The 20,608-nt window shown below is 45.5% G+C and overlaps 1 protein-coding gene across 5 annotated transcripts in view; it reads left to right on the top strand.

The window, feature by feature from the left end:
* PAX5 (paired box 5) overlaps positions 1 to 20,608 on the top strand; it is a 138,871-nt gene that overhangs the window by 39,283 nt on the left and 78,980 nt on the right. For all 5 annotated transcript variants that reach the window (XM_048292345.1, XM_048292349.1, XM_048292348.1 and 2 more), the window contains exon 6: positions 11,059 to 11,234. In XM_048292345.1, coding sequence (XP_048148302.1) covers positions 11,059 to 11,234 — 176 coding nt within the window. The remainder of the gene's footprint in view (positions 1 to 11,058; positions 11,235 to 20,608) is intronic.

Consider the following 20,608-nt stretch of genomic DNA (forward strand, 5'->3'; position numbering starts at 1 on the left):
CAAATACATGCAGGGAGATTCACCCACAGGCGCTTAATAAGGGCTTCTGTGTGATAAGCACAGCGTCAGGGGAGTTGTACTGTAGATTGCTAAATTTAGTGCAGAATAAATAATTAATGTTTAGATGACACTAATCAATTACAGCAATTAGAAAAGAGCTACACTGTTTTTCCTTAAAAGTAAAATCTTGGCTGTTTTATTTTGTTCAGTCTCCAGTATGTCAGAATATTTACAGCAGAACCATAAAATACAAGCATATACAGAGGCACAACATTTTTTTGGGTCACCATCTACCTTTTCCATATAGAATCCTAGAACACCAGGCTGGAAGGGACCTCAAGCACAGTCTGGTCCAACTTTTATTGGCAAAAGCACAGCCTAGACAAGACAGCCCAACATGCTGCCCAGCCAAATTCTAGAAGTGCCCAACATTGAGGAATCCAACTCTTCCCTGCAGAGGTTATTCCAGGGGCTGCTTGTTCTCACTGCGAATAATTTTTGCTGTGTGTCCAACTGGAATCTCCCCAGGACTCACTTGTACCCATTACCCCGTATCTTTTCCAAATGACTCCTTGTAAAAAGGGAGTCTCCATTTTTCTTGTAGCCACACTTTTAATAGTGCAACATTCCACACTTTTAGTAGTGGAACATGACAAAAGAAGGACAAGACCTTCTTTTCTTAAGGCTGAACAAACTCAGATCACTTAGCCTTTGCTTGTATGGCAGCTACCCAGCCCTTGGATTATCTTTCTGGCCCTTCTCTGGACCCTCTCCAGCCTGTCCACATCTGTTTGGTGTAGTGGAGTCCAAAACTGAGCACAACATTCCAGATACTGAGTAGAGTGGGGCAATGACTTTTCTATCTCTGTTGGCAATGCCTTTGCTGATGCAGCCTAGCATCCTGCTGGGCCACAGAAGCACACTGGTCATTCTCAATGAGTTTGGTGTCCACCAGCACCCTCATGGTCCTGTCAACAGACCTGCTCCCCAGCCTGGTTGATCCCAACCTGTGATGCACTCCTGGATTGTGTTTTCCCAAGTGCCAGACTTTGCATTCGTCTTTGCTGAATTTCAGAAGGTTACTGTGAGATCACTTTTCCATCCTATCAGTTTCTCCAGGAGGAGGTGGTGGGAAACCAAGTCAAAAACCTCAAAGACATTCAGAGAGATAGTGTCCACTGCTCATCTCACCAAATTTTGCTCTGCACACCCCATTCATTCACAGGATCTCCTATGCCAGCAGACAAGATCTCCCAAATTGCAGTGGTGAGATCTGGGGTGGTGACAGCAGCACCATACCCTCCCTCCTGGAGCTGGGTGCTGGGGCTGGAGGATGCCAGAGGCTACCCAGGCACAGGGTGGGTGCAGCTGTGGGGACCTCCCATCAGCGCCAATCTCTTGGGCACTGGTGGTAACCACCCTGACTTTGGGAGCTGCCAGCCCATGCCACAGGTAGCAAGCTGCGTCATGGTGGCTCGGGCACACTCCAGCTTATGGTCACTGTGGCAGAGCGTGTCTGTTTTCAAGTAGACAGGAAGTGCAGCCAAAGGGCAGATGTGGCTCCTAGGTATAAGAAGTACACAGAAATTTTTGAAGTGTTAAAACCACATTACGCAGCTGTGGAGGATATTTAAAACATAATTTCTCTCAACTAATGCATGCAGATAAAATATATAAAAATATCATTAAATTTGCACTTTGTGTTACTTGTAAAAATCTGTAGCTGCATATTACATTTTAAAATGGTGTTTTATTCCTGTGTATTGCATTATGACTGTAAGCCATTATGCTGACTTAATCTCTGACAGTAGTTCCTTCTTTGTGTCAACAGTTGCAGGCTTGAGACCACTATTTGTGATTTTGTAAAATTAGGCGATATGTAATTTATGCACGAGAAAAGTCTGCAGGTGTAAGAACTCCTTATTAGAGCTCTTTGTGGACAATTGCATGGGAAATGTAGGCGGACACCTTCCATTTGTGAGACAATGCAGAGCACCACTACTGGTAGAGCAAGCTTCATCCTCCACAGGTTTTTCTCTCCTTTGCTTTTAGTAAAACCAGCTTCATCATATCTTGGTGGTACTGCTTGAATGCTTTGCTAGGAGTTTCCATTTTAGGAGGAGTAGCATTGCTGTTTGGGAGTCCTCTGCATTTCTTAGGAGCTTTGCCTTGCTTGAAGGCTTCCTCCCTTAGGCAAAGCTTGCTGGGATGCAGCAGAGCTCTTGGTCCCGAGCTGGTCACTGTTTGCGCAGACCCCATTCGGCTGCCTATCCTACCACCACTTTTCCTTTGGCTGTCAAATTTCTGTCTCCTAGTATTTTTCAGAGCTCTCTGAAATCCTCTCCCACTTGTTTGTAACCAGAGGCCATTGTAGCATTTCCAAACCTACACAGAACACAGTTTCACCTGCAACCTGCATTAGTCTCTCACCCAAGCATACATAGAAATTAGTTTTTTTAAAAGAAGTGATGAAAAGATATGCTATGATATGGTATGGAAATAGGTATAAACTTTGTTAAAATTTGCTTCAATAAGCTTTTAACAATCATTTTAAAATGCCTTTTGAGCTGGGAGTACATGATATAAAGTGCATGTCTCTGAAGCTGAACACAGCTTACAGAAATGGATTAGGAAGAGAATCAGTTTTGCACAATCATTTTTTAAGAAAGTTGTCATGACATTTAGTATATAATCACTGTAGTTACTGCTCACCTTAGTTGCTACAGAAATCACAGAAACACAAGCATATTTCCACATTACACTGCAGCTGGCCAAGGGGTCCCATGAACCTGGAGGCTTTTCCAGGTGCCCACAGTCTCCTGTGGCCCAGTAGCCACGGTGGGATGCATGTTCCCATTCTCTGCTGGCCAGGCTTGGGGCATCCTCTCTGTTCTACTCAGCCTCTACCTTTCAGCCTTCATCTCTGCACTTCTAAATTCCCCACCATGAAGGGGGATATCACTGACATAATTTTTGCTGTTTTTTAAACATAAAACTGTGGCAGAAGAGCAGTCATAGAACTTCCAGTGGTTTCATCAGTCCCTCCAGCCACTGTTCTCAGGTAGACTCTGCCACATGGCGGGGCTGGTGCCCATGAACATCACTGTCGTTCCTTGAGAATGCTGCATGGAGGCTGAACTGACAGCTGCCAGGCTAGGGATGGTCAGGACACCAGCCCATGCTGCTCCACAGATTGCCATCTACTGTGTTCCTGGACCCCGACTGGGGTGGGCACATCTGCAGAGACACCTGTGCTGGGGTCCTAGAGCACAGCAGGGGACAGTTCAACCGACTCCCCTCCATCACCACAGCCCTCGCTGGAGCTGCTGGGCAGCAAAACAAGTCCAGGCCTGCTGTCAGATGCTCTGACCTGTGGGAAGTCCCCCAGCCAAAGGGCAGTGTTTGTCCCAGGTGCAGACTGTGCAGGGTGCAGGGCTGTGTCCTGTGTGTGCAAGGCTTGGGGCATGAGCAAAGTCCATCCTGATGGAAGCCTGGGCAGGTGCACAAGCAGTCCAGCTCCACTCAGTGGCACTATTTGCACAAATGTTTGCTCAGATGTATAGGCTGTCAGATTTACAAGCATTAGGGCTGCTGAGGTGTGAGGTCCCACCATATCTTTGTTGAATGTGGGATGGCAGAGACGGCAGTTTTTTCCTAGGAGATATATAAAAACATTTCCATATACAGCTACTCTGGGATTAAAATAACTGGAGGAGGAGGACAGCTGTAATCTCATGGGAAATCTGTTCACTAAATAGACTTGCTTTGTTGGTGAGTCTCATAACCACCCTCATTGTGCAGATTTGCAGCAATGCTGTGGGATGGCATTTCGAGGGTGTACCGGCACAACTCCAGTTCATACATCTTGTGGGTATACAGCCTGACTCCAGGTTGTACATGAGGGAGGACCTCCAGCTGCCCTACAGAAAAGAAACAAATATTCTCATGGTGGAGAAGAGCTCCATCACTTGTCAGTGAAGGACCAGAGGTGTCTGGTTGGTGATAAATGTGCTAATCGCTGTGCTGCTGAGCATTTCAGGAAGAGCAGCACTGACAGGCCAATGACAGGGCTCAGCTCCTTTTGTCTTGCTTCTTCCATTCCCCAGAGCCAGTGCAAATCTAGTGCTGGATGTACAGGCACTGGCCAGACATGCTCTGCAGATGGGTGCTGCTGGAAGGAGTGTAGTGTGGTGAGGGCTCACCTCAGGGAGCTAGGGAGATGCAGCCTGGTCTGCAAGACTATGCATGGGGTGAAGGCAGCTTAGGAAGAGCCAGGGACCTTCCAGTTACTGCTGGCTGGAGTAAGGGCAGCTGGAACCAAGGTGGCAGCAGAATCCAAATGGCCCTTGATGCCAGCAGTGCAGCGGACTCTGCAGGAGAAAAAGGCAGGAGGGAGGCCAGGCTAGTGGCAAATGGGATGCACTCAGGCTGGCTATGCATTTAAATGGCAGATGAAACATCACTGAAGACCCCTCGCCATTCAGTGCTAGCCACAGGCATGGTGAACCCTGGCCAGCCTTGCACTTCTGGGGTGTGCAAGTTGCTGGCAGCATCTGGCTGGGACTGTTCTGGGGACAGTCTGCCTATGTACTGGTACTGTGCACTGCTTTTGCTGCATACAAGGGCTGGATCTAGATGGCCGCCACACTGGCACTGTCTCTGCTTGTCCAAGCACTAAACAGAGGGCAGGAGGCTGAGGCCATTCAGAGTCCTCATGTCCTCACAACCATCCTGAGAGCAAAGTTGGTAGAATGCCTGTAAAAACAGAATGTGAAGGTGAGAGTATTCACCATTGCTCCCCTGAGTTTTCCTGAGCTTGAAGGCAGGAAAATGCACTGCTGTTGGCAGATGTGGGTCTCTGTGTCTCCAGAAGGAGCTGAGCTGGTCCAAGTATATCTAACAGGTCAAGGCTTGAAATGAAGAAGCAATAAGCCACTGAAATGGTACTATCACTGAAACATGATTGATCAATTGAATTCTATCAGAGACAGTGGGCAGTGAGATTAACTCAGGCCTGATGGGTTCAATGAGTTAAAGCATGATGTTCATTTCAGCTTCATTTCACCAGTCTTTGCTTGTGAAATTGGTCAATCAATAGAGGTTGAAGATCATATATATATATATTGGTGACCATCTTATAGGGAATATAATCTAGCGTAGTCAGCTCCTGACTCTGGCTGCCTTCAGTGGGTAATGGAGAGAGAGCAGACACTCTATCAGTGCCAACGAAATGGCCTGATATCTTCTCCAAATGAAAAGTATTTTTGGATCTCTGATGATTTATCATTTTTTCCCCTTCTTTCTCACTTTGATCTGCGATAAAACTCATACCCATCTTTGTGAAATATAGTGATTTCTCTTGAAAACATTTGCACGGCGATCAGCTACACACACTTCAAAGTAGAAAGATCCTTTTCAGTGATATCATCCTTCAAAAAAAAGTAATAACAGGGCTTAGAAAATTTGAATAGTGTAAATACAAAGATCTCTCTCCACATATGTGGTCCTGAAGCTAATACTTTGCTGGGAAGAGTATTCTGAGGCAGCTGTCTGCCAAATGTATATAATCCTGAGAAGGTGGTACAACAATTCAGCTTACCTTACATTTTAAACAAAACCTTTCATGTGGTAATTAAACAGAGTCTTTATCTTCTCTGGACTAATTTACATGCATGCTACAAGAAAACAAATCACCTTTTTGCCTCCTGGTAATATTTCATTTGCTTCATAATGTTTTAAATGTGGTGAATAACATCCTCCCTAATTAGCCTGCATTTCCCTATAAGGTGGAGTAATTAGGTATGATAACAGGTAATGAAGTTGGACAGTACAAATTAGAGGCACAAATCATGTCCTTTATGAATGTAGGCTGTTCATGGCACTAGCTATGTATTTCCTTGATTCACCCTGTAAAAGCATGTTGCTCAAAAAAAGAAAACAAACAATCTGAAAATCTGAAACCAGTAGATTCCTTTTATCTTCAGAAAGGCACCGCATCAGATGAATCTACCATGAAGGTGCACACTTCATGGCACACCTTGATTATTAATAGTACTGGAAATATTAGTCCAGCTGGATTTGTGTTTGGCACCTGTTTCTCAGCTGTTGTCATCGTGCTGAGACTCTCAAGGGGAACTGCACCAGGGCAAGGTCTATACACTGTAACACAGTATTTAAATAGAATCATAGGATCATAAAAGAGTTCATGTTGGAATGGACCTTTAAGACCACCTCGTTCCATACCCTGCCATGGGCAGGGACACCTTCCACTATCCCAGGCTGCTCCAAGCCCCATCCAGCCTGGTCTTGGACACTTGCAGGGATGGGGCAGCCACAGCTTCTCTGGGCACCCTGTGCCAGGGCCTTACCACCCTCTGAGGGAACAATTCCTTCCTAACATCTAATCTAAATCTCTCTTCTTTCAGTTTAAAACTGTTCCCCCTTGGCCTATCACTATCTGAAATTGTGCTGGTGTTCTTACCAGTTTAAAAAGGGTGGAACTGAGCCTTTTCTATATTTCAGTGCTTTTTACCGGTATTTCTATATTTCGCCTTGTTGTCATACTAAGTTTTAGGGCTTTTAAATATGCTTTAGTGTTTTGTGAAGATAGGGTCTTTTGTTCTTCTTATTTTGGTCTGTAGTCTTAGAAACAGTATTTTAAATCAAGCGAGTTGTATGGTGAGTATTGCTAAAGTTCTGGTTTACTTGTATTTAGCAATTTCAAATATTCTCCTGCTGTTTCAGAAAGCATGTCATGGATGAGTATCTAACCATAGAAGTGCACTAGAAAAATGAGATCTCAATTTATCAAATTCTTTAAACTGATCTTGCTGTTTGCTTAGGTCCTCAGAAAATAACTTACTCTTAATAAACAAAGATGTGTTAGTCGCAGTGTCCAAGGACAGGTCAGACAGGACTTTAAGCAACCTGAATTGTGGAAGGTGTCTGTGCACATGGCAGCTGATTGGAACTTGATGGTGTGTAAGATCCCTTCCAACCCAAACCATGCAGTGATTCCATATTTTCTGGATGACACCCACATCACTTATTGCAGTCTTTTGTCATCAAGACTGTGTGTGGTATCTCTTCTCAGAGGTGGATCTCTTCTGTGCCTAACTCTTCCCAGACTTTTTTTAGATTGTTCAGACTTTGGCTAGCCACAGAAAATCTTTGCTTGTGTTTGATACCATTATTACGTCCAAGGCAGGCCAGTTCCTTTAGCAGCATGTCTGGCTTTTGTTATGAAACCACAGGTCAGTTTTCTGGGCAAGGTGTGAACAGAATGTGTCCATACATTCTCTCTCAGAGTGAGAAAGGATTACATTTTCCCTGCCAAGTGAATGACCGTCAATGAGTTTGGAACCAGGGAGGATGTTGCTCAGACATGTCCCCAACATGACATGATTTCCAGCTGCAGGTTGCAGGTGGGATTGCTCTCCAAATTATGTGCACCTATGGGAAACTGAGTCAGTGTTCTGAGCTGAGTGGGATGCCTGGGGGGTACTTGAGTCACATGGTAGGGTGGCTGTTCAAGCAGGCATGGTGTGTGCTGGAGCCCCAGTGCTGGAGGAGCAGCATGTGGAGGCTCTCCCTGCGGCATTGTGACGGGCCTCAAAGCATTACATCTCAGTGCATTTCGTAAGAGGTAGTTCAGGAAATTGTGGGCTAAGGGCATCGTCTTATCCCACATGCACATTCTGCTAGAGATAGGGGAAGGAACGTTTGCTTGGAAAGAATGTCATCTTTTGTACTAAGGAGAGTGTTACATCTGTGCTCTTCACTAGAATTTCTGGAAAGATGCCATTGAATTGGGAACTAATTGTTTTGCAGAATAGGTAGGTATACATGCAGTGCTATCGTCAATAAAACATGTGGATGAAACCCTACGTGGATGCACTGATTATATGAAAAATGTTTTTACCACTCCCTGGAGCCTGTTTATAATTAAAATTGTTTCAAACCTTCCAACAGTATTTTATTTATCAAGGATATTCTAATTAAACAATGTATAATGTTAATGGTATTATTTATATAATGTCTAACAGCCAAACACATCCTGAAGACCTTCACAAACTCCTGTGTCATATGCAGCATACAGGAAGTCCTTTATTTCTACAGCAGAACCCAGAAGTTACTGGCAATTAATCTGAATTTGGGAGACACACTGCAAAAGTACAAGCTATTCCTTTGTTCACAGGATGTGGAGAGCAGGTGATAATGAGAGTGAAGGAGGCTTGGGTGCTTCCTTTTGTGCAGTGACAGCCTCCTCAGGGGTCCCAGTCCTGTCTGACTCTTGTCGAGGTCCCTCCCTAGCACAAATGCTGCATGCATTATTCCTCATCCCAGGACAGCCTGACTGCACTGGAAAGTGTGTCTTGGAGACTGATCCCATCTCACGTCCTCAGGACAGCATGTGGAGATGTTGGCAAACAGGGATGTACAAATGGTGTGAGTTGGCAGCCCATTCTGCCTGGCAGCATATGTTGCACTTCCAGCAACATATCAAATACTGACCTTGAGACCAAAACCCCCCAGAGCCCCACTACCATCTCCACATGATTTCATACTTCTCTTGCAGAGAGAAATACCCTCCTCTTCCTTGCGCTTTGGTGGCAGTGCGTTAGGGTCATCCCCTGCCTCATTGCCCATTGGAGGAAGGGCAGCTGGGATAGATGTATGGATGTGGTGGCACAGGCACATGGTGGTGCCTTTATTCCTGGACTTCACACTCCAGTATCTGGGGTGGGAGACCACTCCCAGCACTATGCTGCCCCAGCGCCTGTCCCTGGCTGAGGCTGCTGTCCCAGGGTTTCCTTTCACTGGCCTCCTCTTCTCCAAGATGTTCACTCCCAAAAATCTGGAGCTGCACTATATAATAAAAGTGCCACTGGTGAAAGGTGGGACTGCTGCTCCATTTTCAAACACAAGGGGATCTCATTATACTTCCGATCTCTGGGTGCGCAAACAGTGCACAGCCTGTACTGGCATCACCAAGAACAGTTTTCAGGACATACCTGTCTTGTATCATTTCACTCCCCTTTATCCCAAAACTGCATAAAGCTTTAACTTTGATGCCAAATTGTGAGTAACAGTTTAACCTGAAATTTAAAGCCAGCATTTCCATGCTCTAGAGACAGGGTCTCCCTGGCCCTGTGCTACCATGCAGCTACCAACCAGAATTTTAATTCTATAAGACATGGTTGACTAAACCCAGCACTGGGTCTATTAGATATTATTTGATTTAGAATGGTAAAAAAAAAAAAAAAAAAAAGAAAACCAAACAATTTAAAGGGACACTGCTTTCTTGTATCCCTCTGCACCTTTTCACACTTAGACATACTATTTAGACCACAGGTTCAGGTTTTTGTTTCCCTTCCTGTGTGGAATAAACTGATCCTTGCACTTTACAAAAGCCAACATCATCTACCATTGATAAAATTGCATTACTTTCTCTAAGAAGGGTAAATATAAAGTTGTTGTCACTGAAATTGCTGATGTCAAATCGAGAAGGAAGTTTCCAGCATTTACTGCTAACATCAAATGTCTGTTCAGTATAAGGAGAGTTCTGCTTAAATTCAGTGTTAGAAGCTGAGGTTGAAACAGGTATTTCCCTGTGTTGGTCCCCTGGTCTGAGAACTCTGCCTTAAAGAAGCCTAGCTTTCTGCATAGACAGCATTTTCTGCAAAATCCATCTATGCTGAAGGATGATCTCAAATCAACAGTTCTTTGTGAAAAATCTTGTCCACCAAGCATCACTCATGTTACTGATGGCCAGCACGTGCTTGTGGACAGCACTGATGTCTACAGAAATGAGCCGTTTTTGTACAGAGCACCTCTATACTTGCCATCAAAAAACTTTATGCAGAATCTGCCAGAGGAGGCCTAAGCGATGTTATTCCTCTGCAGACTTCTTGGACTGTAAGCAACTGCAGCACTCATGGAAATCTTGCTATTAAGGATGCAGTTGATTTCTGCTCCTCAGAACTATTCTGGCAGCTAGATTCTATTTTTAAAACATTTCCTCCCTCTGTCTAGTTCAATGTTGCCATCTGGAGAAGAAATCTGATATTTACTGTTGTTCTTGGAGTTCCACCTCCTGGAGTCCCGGGAATACTGCAGATCTCAGTTTTCAGTGCATAAAAGACATATTTCCAGCACTGACAGCTGAAGGAAAAGTAGGAAACCACTGTGAATCTGCAAGAAGCAAATTGAAACAAGTCCCTGTATTACTAGAGTCTTTTCAGACTGCCAATCACACATTTTTCAAACTTGTCTCATGGCTTTTCAGCCATGGGCAGTCACTTATGACTCCTTCTAAAAATCTCTGCCAAAGGGGAGAAGGAGGAAAATGTGCTTTGGAGCCCAGGCTTGCATGCTGCCAGTAAGCTGGAGAAATACAAAGTGAGTTGGATGGTCAGGACTGCATCTTGGACCGGGCCTTGCTGAGGGTGTGGTAGTGGTAACTCAGCCCAGGGATTCTTCACCTTAGTACAACGTAAGCTGTGCTACTTCTTTGGGGTTGCCTGGCCAGTGCTGCAGATAGTGCTTCATAGGGAGTCTGTGTTTCCCGACACAGGCATGCCAGAGCTCAGAGCTCAGAGCTCAGCATGGGATGGAGTTGAGCAGGACTTGCAGGTAGCACAGGAAGGGGACAGAGTGTGTGGGTGGTGACTGGACAAAGCGTTCTGCTGGAGTTGACCCAAGTTGACTGTGACTGTCATCATCAGGCCATCTGCTTATCTTCTGTGTTCTCCTGTATACAGACCATGAACTAGACAGGTTCCCAGGTGGCACAGTAGAAGTGATGCAGGCAAAAATGTGACCATTATCCTGTGTCCTGCCTTTAAATTATGGGTGAAGTTGTTAACGGGTTAAAGGTTGTCTGCAATGCAAGACTGTTCAGTGTGTTTTCCAGCAAATTGTAACGTCTCAAGAAGTCTTCATGGCTTCACCATACTGGTACCTACATCTATTCAAGGGATAAAATGAGACACTGTGCTTTAGGTCACATCATTGAGATGACTACTTATTTTTCCTCTTCTCTCTCCTCTTTGAAAGGTATTCAGGAATCTCCAGTACCAAATGGCCATTCTCTCCCAAGCAGAGATTTTCTTCGGAAACAGATGCGAGGAGACCTTTTCACCCAGCAGCAGCTAGAAGTGTTGGATCGTGTCTTTGAGAGGCAACATTATTCTGACATTTTCACAACAACTGAGCCGATCAAACCAGAGCAGGTACTATTGCAAATATTTAATGTTTTCCTGATCCGCTTCCCACTGGCAGAGATCTGTTTGGTGGACATCACCAAAGGCTTTTCAGAGTTTCAGTAGACAAATATGGAGAATGAGGTGTCTTGTCAAGCTTCAGCCAAGTTCATGTTAGTCATTAAAGCCTATTAAAAAATCAAGGAAAACACTCATTGTGCAAACATTAGCCAAGTGTTTGGGTATGAAATTACACCTGATCTGGACCAGTTGCATCAAATGAGTATTTAAAAAGTACCACAGCTTCTGATGTTTTTATTAGATCAAAAGGAGGCAGTGCAGGTAATAAGGAGAGCACTTGCAAAACCCAATGCCTACTTTTGGTTCACAATGAGCATGATTGTAGATACAAATCAAATTTTGTATCCAGAAATGTCTTATTGGACATGTAACATGTGGCCATTTGCTGAGAGAAACACCTGATTAGTATGTGAAGGTAAATTAATTGCACCTATGGATCTACAGTGCGTTTGAGGAGGACTTGGCACTAATATTTTGGAAAAATTCCATTTTTTGCAGGCACAGTATAGAAGCACATGAAAAAAATGATGAGCTATGTCTCTCTGTGTTCTTCTTCTTGGGTGGCAGTATTTAATTTAGCTGCTGAGAAGGAGGTAGAAATTAATATATTGCTGTCAGCACTGATATTGGTCTAGCTTGCTACTTAATGATGTATTCAGCCATTAATCTTCCATGTCCTTAATATCAGGCATGCTTTTTAGCAAGGTGGATGGACTCCTAACACTGATTCCCCTTGGAGGAATTTATACATTTGAGGGCCATTGGAGATTCTCTCATGGCAGCCTACTATCATTGTGGCTTCAGTTAAGGAATGTGCATACTTTGTAAAATTACTTACTTATGCTGAAAATCCTATGGTACAGTAGGAATTCCTCATGCCTTTAAGCTAATCTCTTGTTTGCTACTTCGTTTATAGAGGCATTTGCTTTACACCATCTTCTTCTGTTTTTGTGTTTTCCCTGATTTGTATGTGCTGAGAAAATCTGCAGATCTGTACTCGAGGTGGAAAGAGATGGGAAGTCACACCATCAGTGTCTCTGGAAGGTGAAATGGCCTTCACGTACCACTAGATGGTGGTTATCCCATCCAAACACGGGTGATGCTGGAGAGGGCAGGCTCTGCGCTCAAGGCCACGGGAAGCCTTTTCAGCATTGGTCACCTAGGAGTTGTGTCTTGTTAGATCTGTCCCTGCAAAAGCTTTACAGGCCAAAATAGTCACTACAAAGGGACCAGTGATGGGAGGGGACTTTTTATTTGGTTTTGTGCTCTGGATCCTCTTAGTCATGGTCAGCTGTAGCTCATGGGAGACAGTCCAGCAGTGAGTGAACATCTATCCAGACATAAATTTTTACTGGTTTTATAGAAAGAATGGGAGATTTGAATTTGGGTATTGCTCAAGGGTTATCCCAATTATCAAGTATGGGATATTTTGCTCTTGACGGAGCAAGGATCTCCCAGGGCCACATAAGGAGTTGTGACTAGAATGGCTCTGAGCAGCCAGATTATTACAACTGGGGATATGCTGCTATTAATTTGATGAAGAGGATATTCCTTGCATGCTCTGGGAAGTCACATGCTGAGAAATGTGGCATTATGAGGTTCGAAAGGTATTTTACAGAACCATGTTGCCTGGCATTTTTACATGTAATTACAAAAGAAACTTGTAGCTGTTTGTTTTCATATAGCTTGAAGCATGGTCTTTACTTTTGGAAAGACCATGGTTAAGGGCTTGCAGCTGTTTGGGGTCGGCTTCTGCTTTTTGATGGTATGTGAAGGGTAACTTTCAACATGACCAGATGTGATCTGTATGACTTGTGGTTCACAAAGACGCTGTATGAACCTCAGCCCTTGTAGAAACAGTCTTATCTCACCTCCTTGGTGAGTCAAGCAAAGCTGTCATGATGCTTAACCAAAGTGGAGAAGCTGTCTGCATCAATTAGTAAGGCCAAAGAAATCAATGAGGAATCAAATATTGAGGATATTAATGACATGCCTTGGAAAACCAGAGTTGTCACTGTAGTAAAGCAAGATCTGCCTGTGACATTTGGCTGCCCAAAGTGCTGCTGGACCCCAAAGTGGTGCCTTAAGAGCTAAGTCAGTAGTGGATGTATGGAGCTTTAAGCTCTTTCTGTAGAGGACAATATGGGAAAGATACTCCTCCCCATAGAGACAGGATGTGGGAAGAAGAGTGGTATGAGCTGCTGACCCACTGTTTACCCATTTTATTAGAAATTTGATCCAGTAGCAGCCACCTGGAACATCATTAATTTTGCTTCAGCACAAAAACTTGTTGATGTCCTAGTACTATTTACCTGAGGAGGGCTCCAGGTATTTTATTGCAATAATTGTTACTCTATAGGCATTTTTCTATAGATCCTTTTTCCTTCCTGTTTTGTGGCCCCTCTCTAAGTCTTCCTCCTCACTTGTGTGCTGGGGGCAGACCCTTGGCAACGGTGAGGGGGAAAGAAGTCCCTTCTGCACAGCACAATATTTGCAGCCTCATCATGCTTCATTCCCAGATGCTGTCCAAAGTCCTTCTGATGCATTTTCTGCACAAAATTTGCCCTTACCTTTATGTGCCCATTGCCCTTCATGTAGGTAGAGGGGCTGATGGTCTGTGTGGGAGTGATTGCTCCTGTGTTACCCTTTGCTTTGCGTACTTCAATCCATTTCTTTCAGTTTCCCACCTTTATGTTTCCCTCAGTTAACCTGTATAAAATGGAGGCTCTTGAGTGATTTATCACCTTACAACATGGGTAGAGCATGATACTAATTGTGTGTTCAATTCCTTACTTAAAGAGTTGGAGTCAGTGATCCTTGTGGGTCCCTTCCAACTCAGAATATTCAGTGAATCTGCAAATCTATGCTGTGCTGTTGACAAGAATCACTAACTTTCACATCTGCTGTAAATGGTGGCATCTATGGAGAGACTGATGAGGAAGGGATACTTGTATTTGGGGAAGGGATCATACTGTGTTGAGAGAGAAGGCAACCACTGGACAGTGACAGGGAAATAAAGCATCAGACAGGCCTTTGAGAGAAACAGTGATGATTGAGTGTGCTGGGTGACACAGGGATCCCACTGTGTCCTCTTACCATTAAAGACTGTCAGATGTTGTGCATCAAGGGGAAGAAGTAAGGCATCAGCTGTTACCTGCCTCATTTTGCAGGCTAATGTGCAGTGGTGCAGCTGGGCATGTGTACATGTGTGCTCCACAGCATGGATGTGCTTCCTGCATGTGTGGAGCATGAAAAACATCCAATGGCAGAGGAAGTCCAGCAGCTGGGAGCTCGGGGCTGAGGGTCATCTGTGCAAATAGCATTGAGTCCTTTCATGTCTGTATGTTGTAGGGAGGAACCATGACATAAAGCCAGTACTCCAGAAGCTCTCTGGCCCACCTCCCCCTGACAGAGCCCTGCTATTCTGTTAAGAGAATTCATAAGAATAATATGTAGTGGCCTTACATAATTCACAATTCTCTCATGTTTATGCCCTTTTGTGCTTATTTTCTGCAAACAGCCCATGATTGATTTTCACTGCTGCAAATGTTCATGGAAAACTGATTTCACTTATTTCTGGGCACAGGTATGGAAATGCACATAAGTGGTATGTTTGCAATGTCAGTGTTGCATTGCCATTCTGTACATGGCTGCTGTGTACCAGCTCTGTGTGTCTCTTCCATCAGCAAGGACAACGCCTGCAACTTGAATACCATGTAATTCTCAGACCTTGGGAAAGGAAAGCCTTCAGAGCAGCTTCCATTCTCTCTGTGCTCTGTGTGTATGTGGAAGGGTCCTGCTGCTACGCCGTGTGTTGGCTCTGCAGTGAAGGCCCCCTGCCCACAGGGAAGGCTGTTGATGTTGCCAACACCCCAGATTCCCTTGGAAGAAACCAAACTGACACAAGGAGTGGCTTTTACCTGCCTGCCTGCCCTGGAGTTGTTGTGCACCTATACTTGTGGCAGACCAACATACTTCAGCCTGGCCTCTGCCGCAGGCAACCCCCATTGTTCATGGTCACTGCAGTGACAATGCTGAATTTATCCAGAACTCGCACTCATCCTGTGCAGAGAGCTGCAACACTGAGGGGCATAATTTTCCAGTGCCTATTGTCCATTAAGACCTGGAGGAGCTGGAAGCACTGGCTGTACTCAGCAAATCCCTCTGTGTGGCTGTGAGGGTGATTGTCCTCCAATGGCTTACTGTGATTCCAGCCAGAAGGATGGAGGAGGTCTCCCCAGCATCTTTGGGAAGTTGTCCCAGACTGGCCAAGCCTGTGCTGCCTGTTGTGTGAACTATTGACTCAAACACATTCTCCAGTCAAAGCACTGACAAAGACAGATGTTCCTGTAGACCAAGACCCAGGCAAGTCAAGGAGACCTGGAGACTTCAGGTATGTGAGGCTGGACAACTGCAGGAAAGCCCCATTGAAGCAGGCAGGGGGCAAGCCTTGGTGCTTGTGGATGCTGTGAGAGTGGGATTAATGCATCTACAGCTGAAAAATGCAGGGTGATTGGCTCAATGGGAGAGACAGTGTGTTAATTTTCCCAGAATAAAGAAAAGAATTACCCATGCTGGATTTCTGTCCACAACAGAAATGGATTCTCTTGTACTTTCAGCTTCACACATGGGTCCAATCGAATACTCATTGAAGCCAAGAGGAATATTTCTATTGACTTCAATAAACTTTAGATCAGGGCCATAATGAGGCATAACATGATGTGACCAGATTCAACACTATGTAGGTCACCAGCTTAGAAGAGAACTGCTTGCTGCTAATAGTAAATAATACCCAGGTCCTTGCTGGTGCTTTCCCATTGCTTTTTGCTAGAAGTAAACAGAATATCTGTTCTCAGATTGATTTCTGGATAAAATATAGATAATCTGGGCTCATACAGAAACCAGTAACCTGGCAAACATGTAGTAACACAGGTATTCATGACATGGATTGCAAGTAAATGTGGATCTGGAGATAAGCACAGGCAGATGGAATTTGGGTAACTAATGGAATTTGGATAGCCAAGGAATCCCCAGAAAGTTACTTATGATTTGGAAAAAGTGGAAGAATTGCATGAAGTTGAAATCTGATTCAGAGAGAATTGCACCAAAGAAATTATCTGAATTGACCAAGAGAGGGGCATAAACTTCTTTTGAAAATTGTCAAGTTTTGCTTTCTGCCTAAGTATGCTCCAGCTTTGAAAGAGGAATCTTGGGGTTTGTTTGCTAGGAGCAGCTCGAATGCAACTTCTGAGAGGAGTGAGATAGACAATCCCTCTTTACAGTACTGGAGTTTGATCTTCAGGAATAACAGAAAATTCTAGTAAAGCCAGAAAGTACAACCCATTTGTGTTTTAAGTGGACTCACTCCCCAAGTGCATTACTGGAGAAGCAGAAGGAAGGAATCAATCTGCCAAAAGGTGTTTCTGCCTGTGGCAAGGGGGCTGAAACAAGATGATGTTTAAGATCGCTCCCAACCCAAACCTTGCAATGAATGATTCTATGAACTGCAGGACCATATGCTGGGTCCTGGTCCCTAGAGAGCGAGAAATATGTTTTTTCTTGGGAAACCTTTGGGTAGACAGAGGCTGTTGAGCATCTGAAAATACCCTGACACTTATAATAAGAAATACAGAGCTAGTATTTGTGTCTTGCCAAAATTTCATGTTGTCCAGAAACAGTGAAAATGATGGAGCTAAATTATGGTTAGTTTGAATAACCAAATCTTTTCTCAATCTGCCACTTGCAGAAATTATTTGAGCATTTGTCTTGGTTTGAAAGACAGATGTCTGCCAAGGAAGGTAGGAGTCTCCCTTGAAATGGAAGAAAAAAAATTGCAACCCCCTTCCCTCTGAATTATTATAATTTTGAAATTAAGGGGCTTTTAGGCAAAGATATAAGGAATAGGAATAACAGTTCTTTACTAATATGTATCTATATGTGTATAACAAGTCAAACAAACAACAATAACTATGGCAGTAACAGCAAACAATCACAAACCCAGTCCCAGCCTTCTCGGCTGTCAGGCCCTTTCCCCTCGGGTGCAGTTCCACTCGCAGCCGGCAGGGGCGCTGGCGGCTCCCGGTGAGCAGGGCAGGTGCGATGGTTCCCCCGCGGCTGCAGGGGGCGCTCCGGAGCGAGCTCGGGGAGCACACGGCACTGGGGGCCTGGGATCCCGGGAAGGGATGGAACAAAGGCTTCACAAACCCCTGGGCAGCCGATCCCCGTGTCCGGCCGGACCCTTGGGAACGGCAGGCTGGAACGGCAGGGACGAGCACAAATCCCAGGCGGCAAACGAGATGTATTAAAACTCTGGAACTGTGGTGGGAACCCCTCGAGGTCTGGGCAGGCAGGGCGAGCAGAGCTACAGAGTAGCGAAGGCTCGAAGCAACGGCGGGGGCAGGGTGGCCACAGCCCGGCTCCCAGCAAGGCAGGGGAAGGCAGCCTTGGAAATCCCGGGATTTCTCTGGAAGGCAGCCGAAAAAGCAGAAGTCCCCAGTGATGACGAATTCCTTCCAGCCTCTCTCTCCGTCCAAATGCCAGGAACTAACAGCTCACAAACCCAGGTGAAAGAGAGTAGCCAGATGGACCACTCCTCCTGTGGCCAGGTATTTTGTTTTTCTTAAGCACCTAGTAATTTGTCCCCCTGGCAATATGTATGGGGAAAATTCTTTAAGAGAAAAGAAAACAGAAGGAGAACTCCTGAAACCCCAACAGCATTCCATGGCATGCTCTTAATGGCTGCATTACAGGGTGTGCTAAATGAAAAGCAAATTAAAAAGGAAAAGGAAACAATAATCTGTAGCTCAATAAATGTACACAAATACTGAAATTGAGAAAAAATAAAGACAAAGGAAGAGGCGAGGCGGAACCTAGCATTGCTCTGGCAGCTCTGCAGGAGTCCAGGCAGTGGTGGGTAGGAAGACATGGCGCTGCAGGGTCAGCACCCTGAACCATGGTGCAGTGCACCCCCAGTTCTGCCAGAGTGGCAGGGGACTGAGGCGGTGATAAGGGGTCGTGGGATGCATGATGATTTTGTTGGCTGTGTTACCCCCGTGCCTTCCCTCATCGGCAGCTGGGTGGGTTGCCCTGGCTGCTGGTGCCAATGCTGGTGCCAGGTTGGGCCAGGGGCTGCCAGCAAGCGCTACCTGCTCATCCCTGATCTGCTGACCCTGTAATCCTCTGTACCTGCAGAAAAGAGAAGGAGAGGGTGGGTGCTTGCAGTGCAGAGAGGAGCAGGGAGCAAGGGCAGTTCTCTGGTTTTTACTGCTGAAATCTCCCCTGTTCCAGGCTGTAGCCTTACTGGTGGGATGGAAAAAAAAAACCCAACTCTAAAATCCAGCCTAGGAGAGCACATCAGGAGACAAAAAAATCTTCCCATATTTACTCTCAGTAGACTATCAAACAACACCAGGCTATTAATTTGGCTTTTGAGTCTTCACTAAAGCCCATAAAAGTGCACAGTTGTCAAATGGAGTTCATTTTAATTTCCTTTCAATCACAGTAAATTATTCAGGTGATAAATCAGCTGGGGCAGCCTCCTGGCTGTAATAGAAACTCTAATTCCTGGCTAATTATCCAGCCCATTGCTGCCAGCAGATCAATACCCCTGCTGAATGGAAAGGGCGTGGGGTCCTGGCGGGCAGGATGGTGGAGGGACAGCAGCTGGGAGCACAGGCACCCATGACCCCTGTCCTGTGCTGGGGCTGTAGGGGAAAAAGCTGTGCTCCTGCTGGTCGGCAGGATGTGGCACTGGCCCCTTGCTGCAGTCGTTTTCCTGACTGCTGGGCTTTGCTGCTTGTCCCCACAGTAGGCCATGTCAGGCGGTTGAGTGGTGGGAATGAGCTGCTCCCACCCTGGGTAGTGCATGTGTGTGATGTGGGGGTGGACCCACACCTACTGCAGCCCTCTCTGCCAGCCAGTTGTTAAAATGGAAAGAGATGGAAAGAGTGTCCTTTAAAGATTGCTCAGAAGGAAATCTCAGGCTGGCAATATTTTTACTTGTCCGGTAGAACCTTTCAATAATAGTAGAAACTAAACAAACAGATAAACAAAAGATGAGAGGACTAGTGCTCAGCTGTAACATGGAGCATTTTACTGGTACACTGCAGCAGTATCTGGGAGATGACAGTAGCACTTACCCCCATCTCTTACATGAGGTGTTTTTTCTGGAGCTGCTCCATGCACAAAGCACTTTGAGCCTTAAGGCTATGCTGTCAACTGCTGTCTCCAGTTCAGCATCATCAGGTTATTCTGCAAAAGTATCTGATAAAACTCCACTGTCTGTCTCAGATGCTCTCATGCAACACTTGTGCTGCTGTAGAGGCTGATGCCTCCTCAGGATAGAGTCTCTTCTCTGAGCCCTATGTCCTTTCTTTGCACTGCTGGGGATGCAGAGGGAAGCACCACCTTCTCCTTTGGCTCTGCTCTGGTTTAGATTGAAAAAGGAGAAAGAAACTTGCCATAGTGTTTCTTCCTGCTAAAAATCAACTTTTTTCTTTTAGAATAGCAGCAGAAAACACAGCTCCTTTGTCCAGTATCTCCTCTTTGCGTTCCCACTCCTTTGCCCTTCCTTATGAGCATTTTTTTGTGCATGAGCTTCTGAAGACAGCACAGAATTCTGTGCATATGCCACCTTGTTGTGACATGTCGTGTTGGGTGGTGACAGTCACAGCAGACTGTTGTATGACACCTGGTATTCTGTGTGACAGTGGGGCTGTGGAGGCAAAGAGTTTCCTGGGGAAGGAGCATGACAGGAGCCATGTATCCAGCAAATGTCTTCCTGCATCAGCATCATCCTTGTGAATAGCAGCCCTGCAGCCTTCAGGGGCCGCTGAGGATATCTGAGGGGGCTGGTACTGAAATGGCTGGTCTTTGAGTAAGCAAGAGTGGTGGGAAGAAGGGCAGGTGGAATAATCCAGGGGTTGCCCACTCTCCTGTCTGGCACAGATATGGGGATACCCTGCACCCCCAGCTCAGTGCCCCTACCCAGAGGTCCCTCCCTGTAGAAGCAGCTGGTGACCAGCTTTTCCACTTTGTCTAGAAGTAATGGGCAGCCTGGGGTCAGGATTTCTCCTGCAGACTTTTCCAGAAGGTGACAGGGAGCATTTCCTGGGGTCTGCAACACCTTGGGAGCATGACCATGATGAAGAGAAGCTACTGGTAGAGGAGAGAGACCGGGTTTCACTGCACACACCCTGCTGTGATGGCAGTCACTGCAATGAGACCAAGCAGGGGAAGAGTAATAGCACACACATTCCAGGCATTTCAGGCATTTCATACTTGGTTAGGGAAGCCTCAGTGATGGCTGGAGCTGATGCAAATGA

Source organism: Corvus hawaiiensis, chromosome Z (assembly GCF_020740725.1).
Source record: "Corvus hawaiiensis isolate bCorHaw1 chromosome Z, bCorHaw1.pri.cur, whole genome shotgun sequence".
Taxonomy (NCBI): Eukaryota; Metazoa; Chordata; class Aves; order Passeriformes; family Corvidae; genus Corvus; species Corvus hawaiiensis.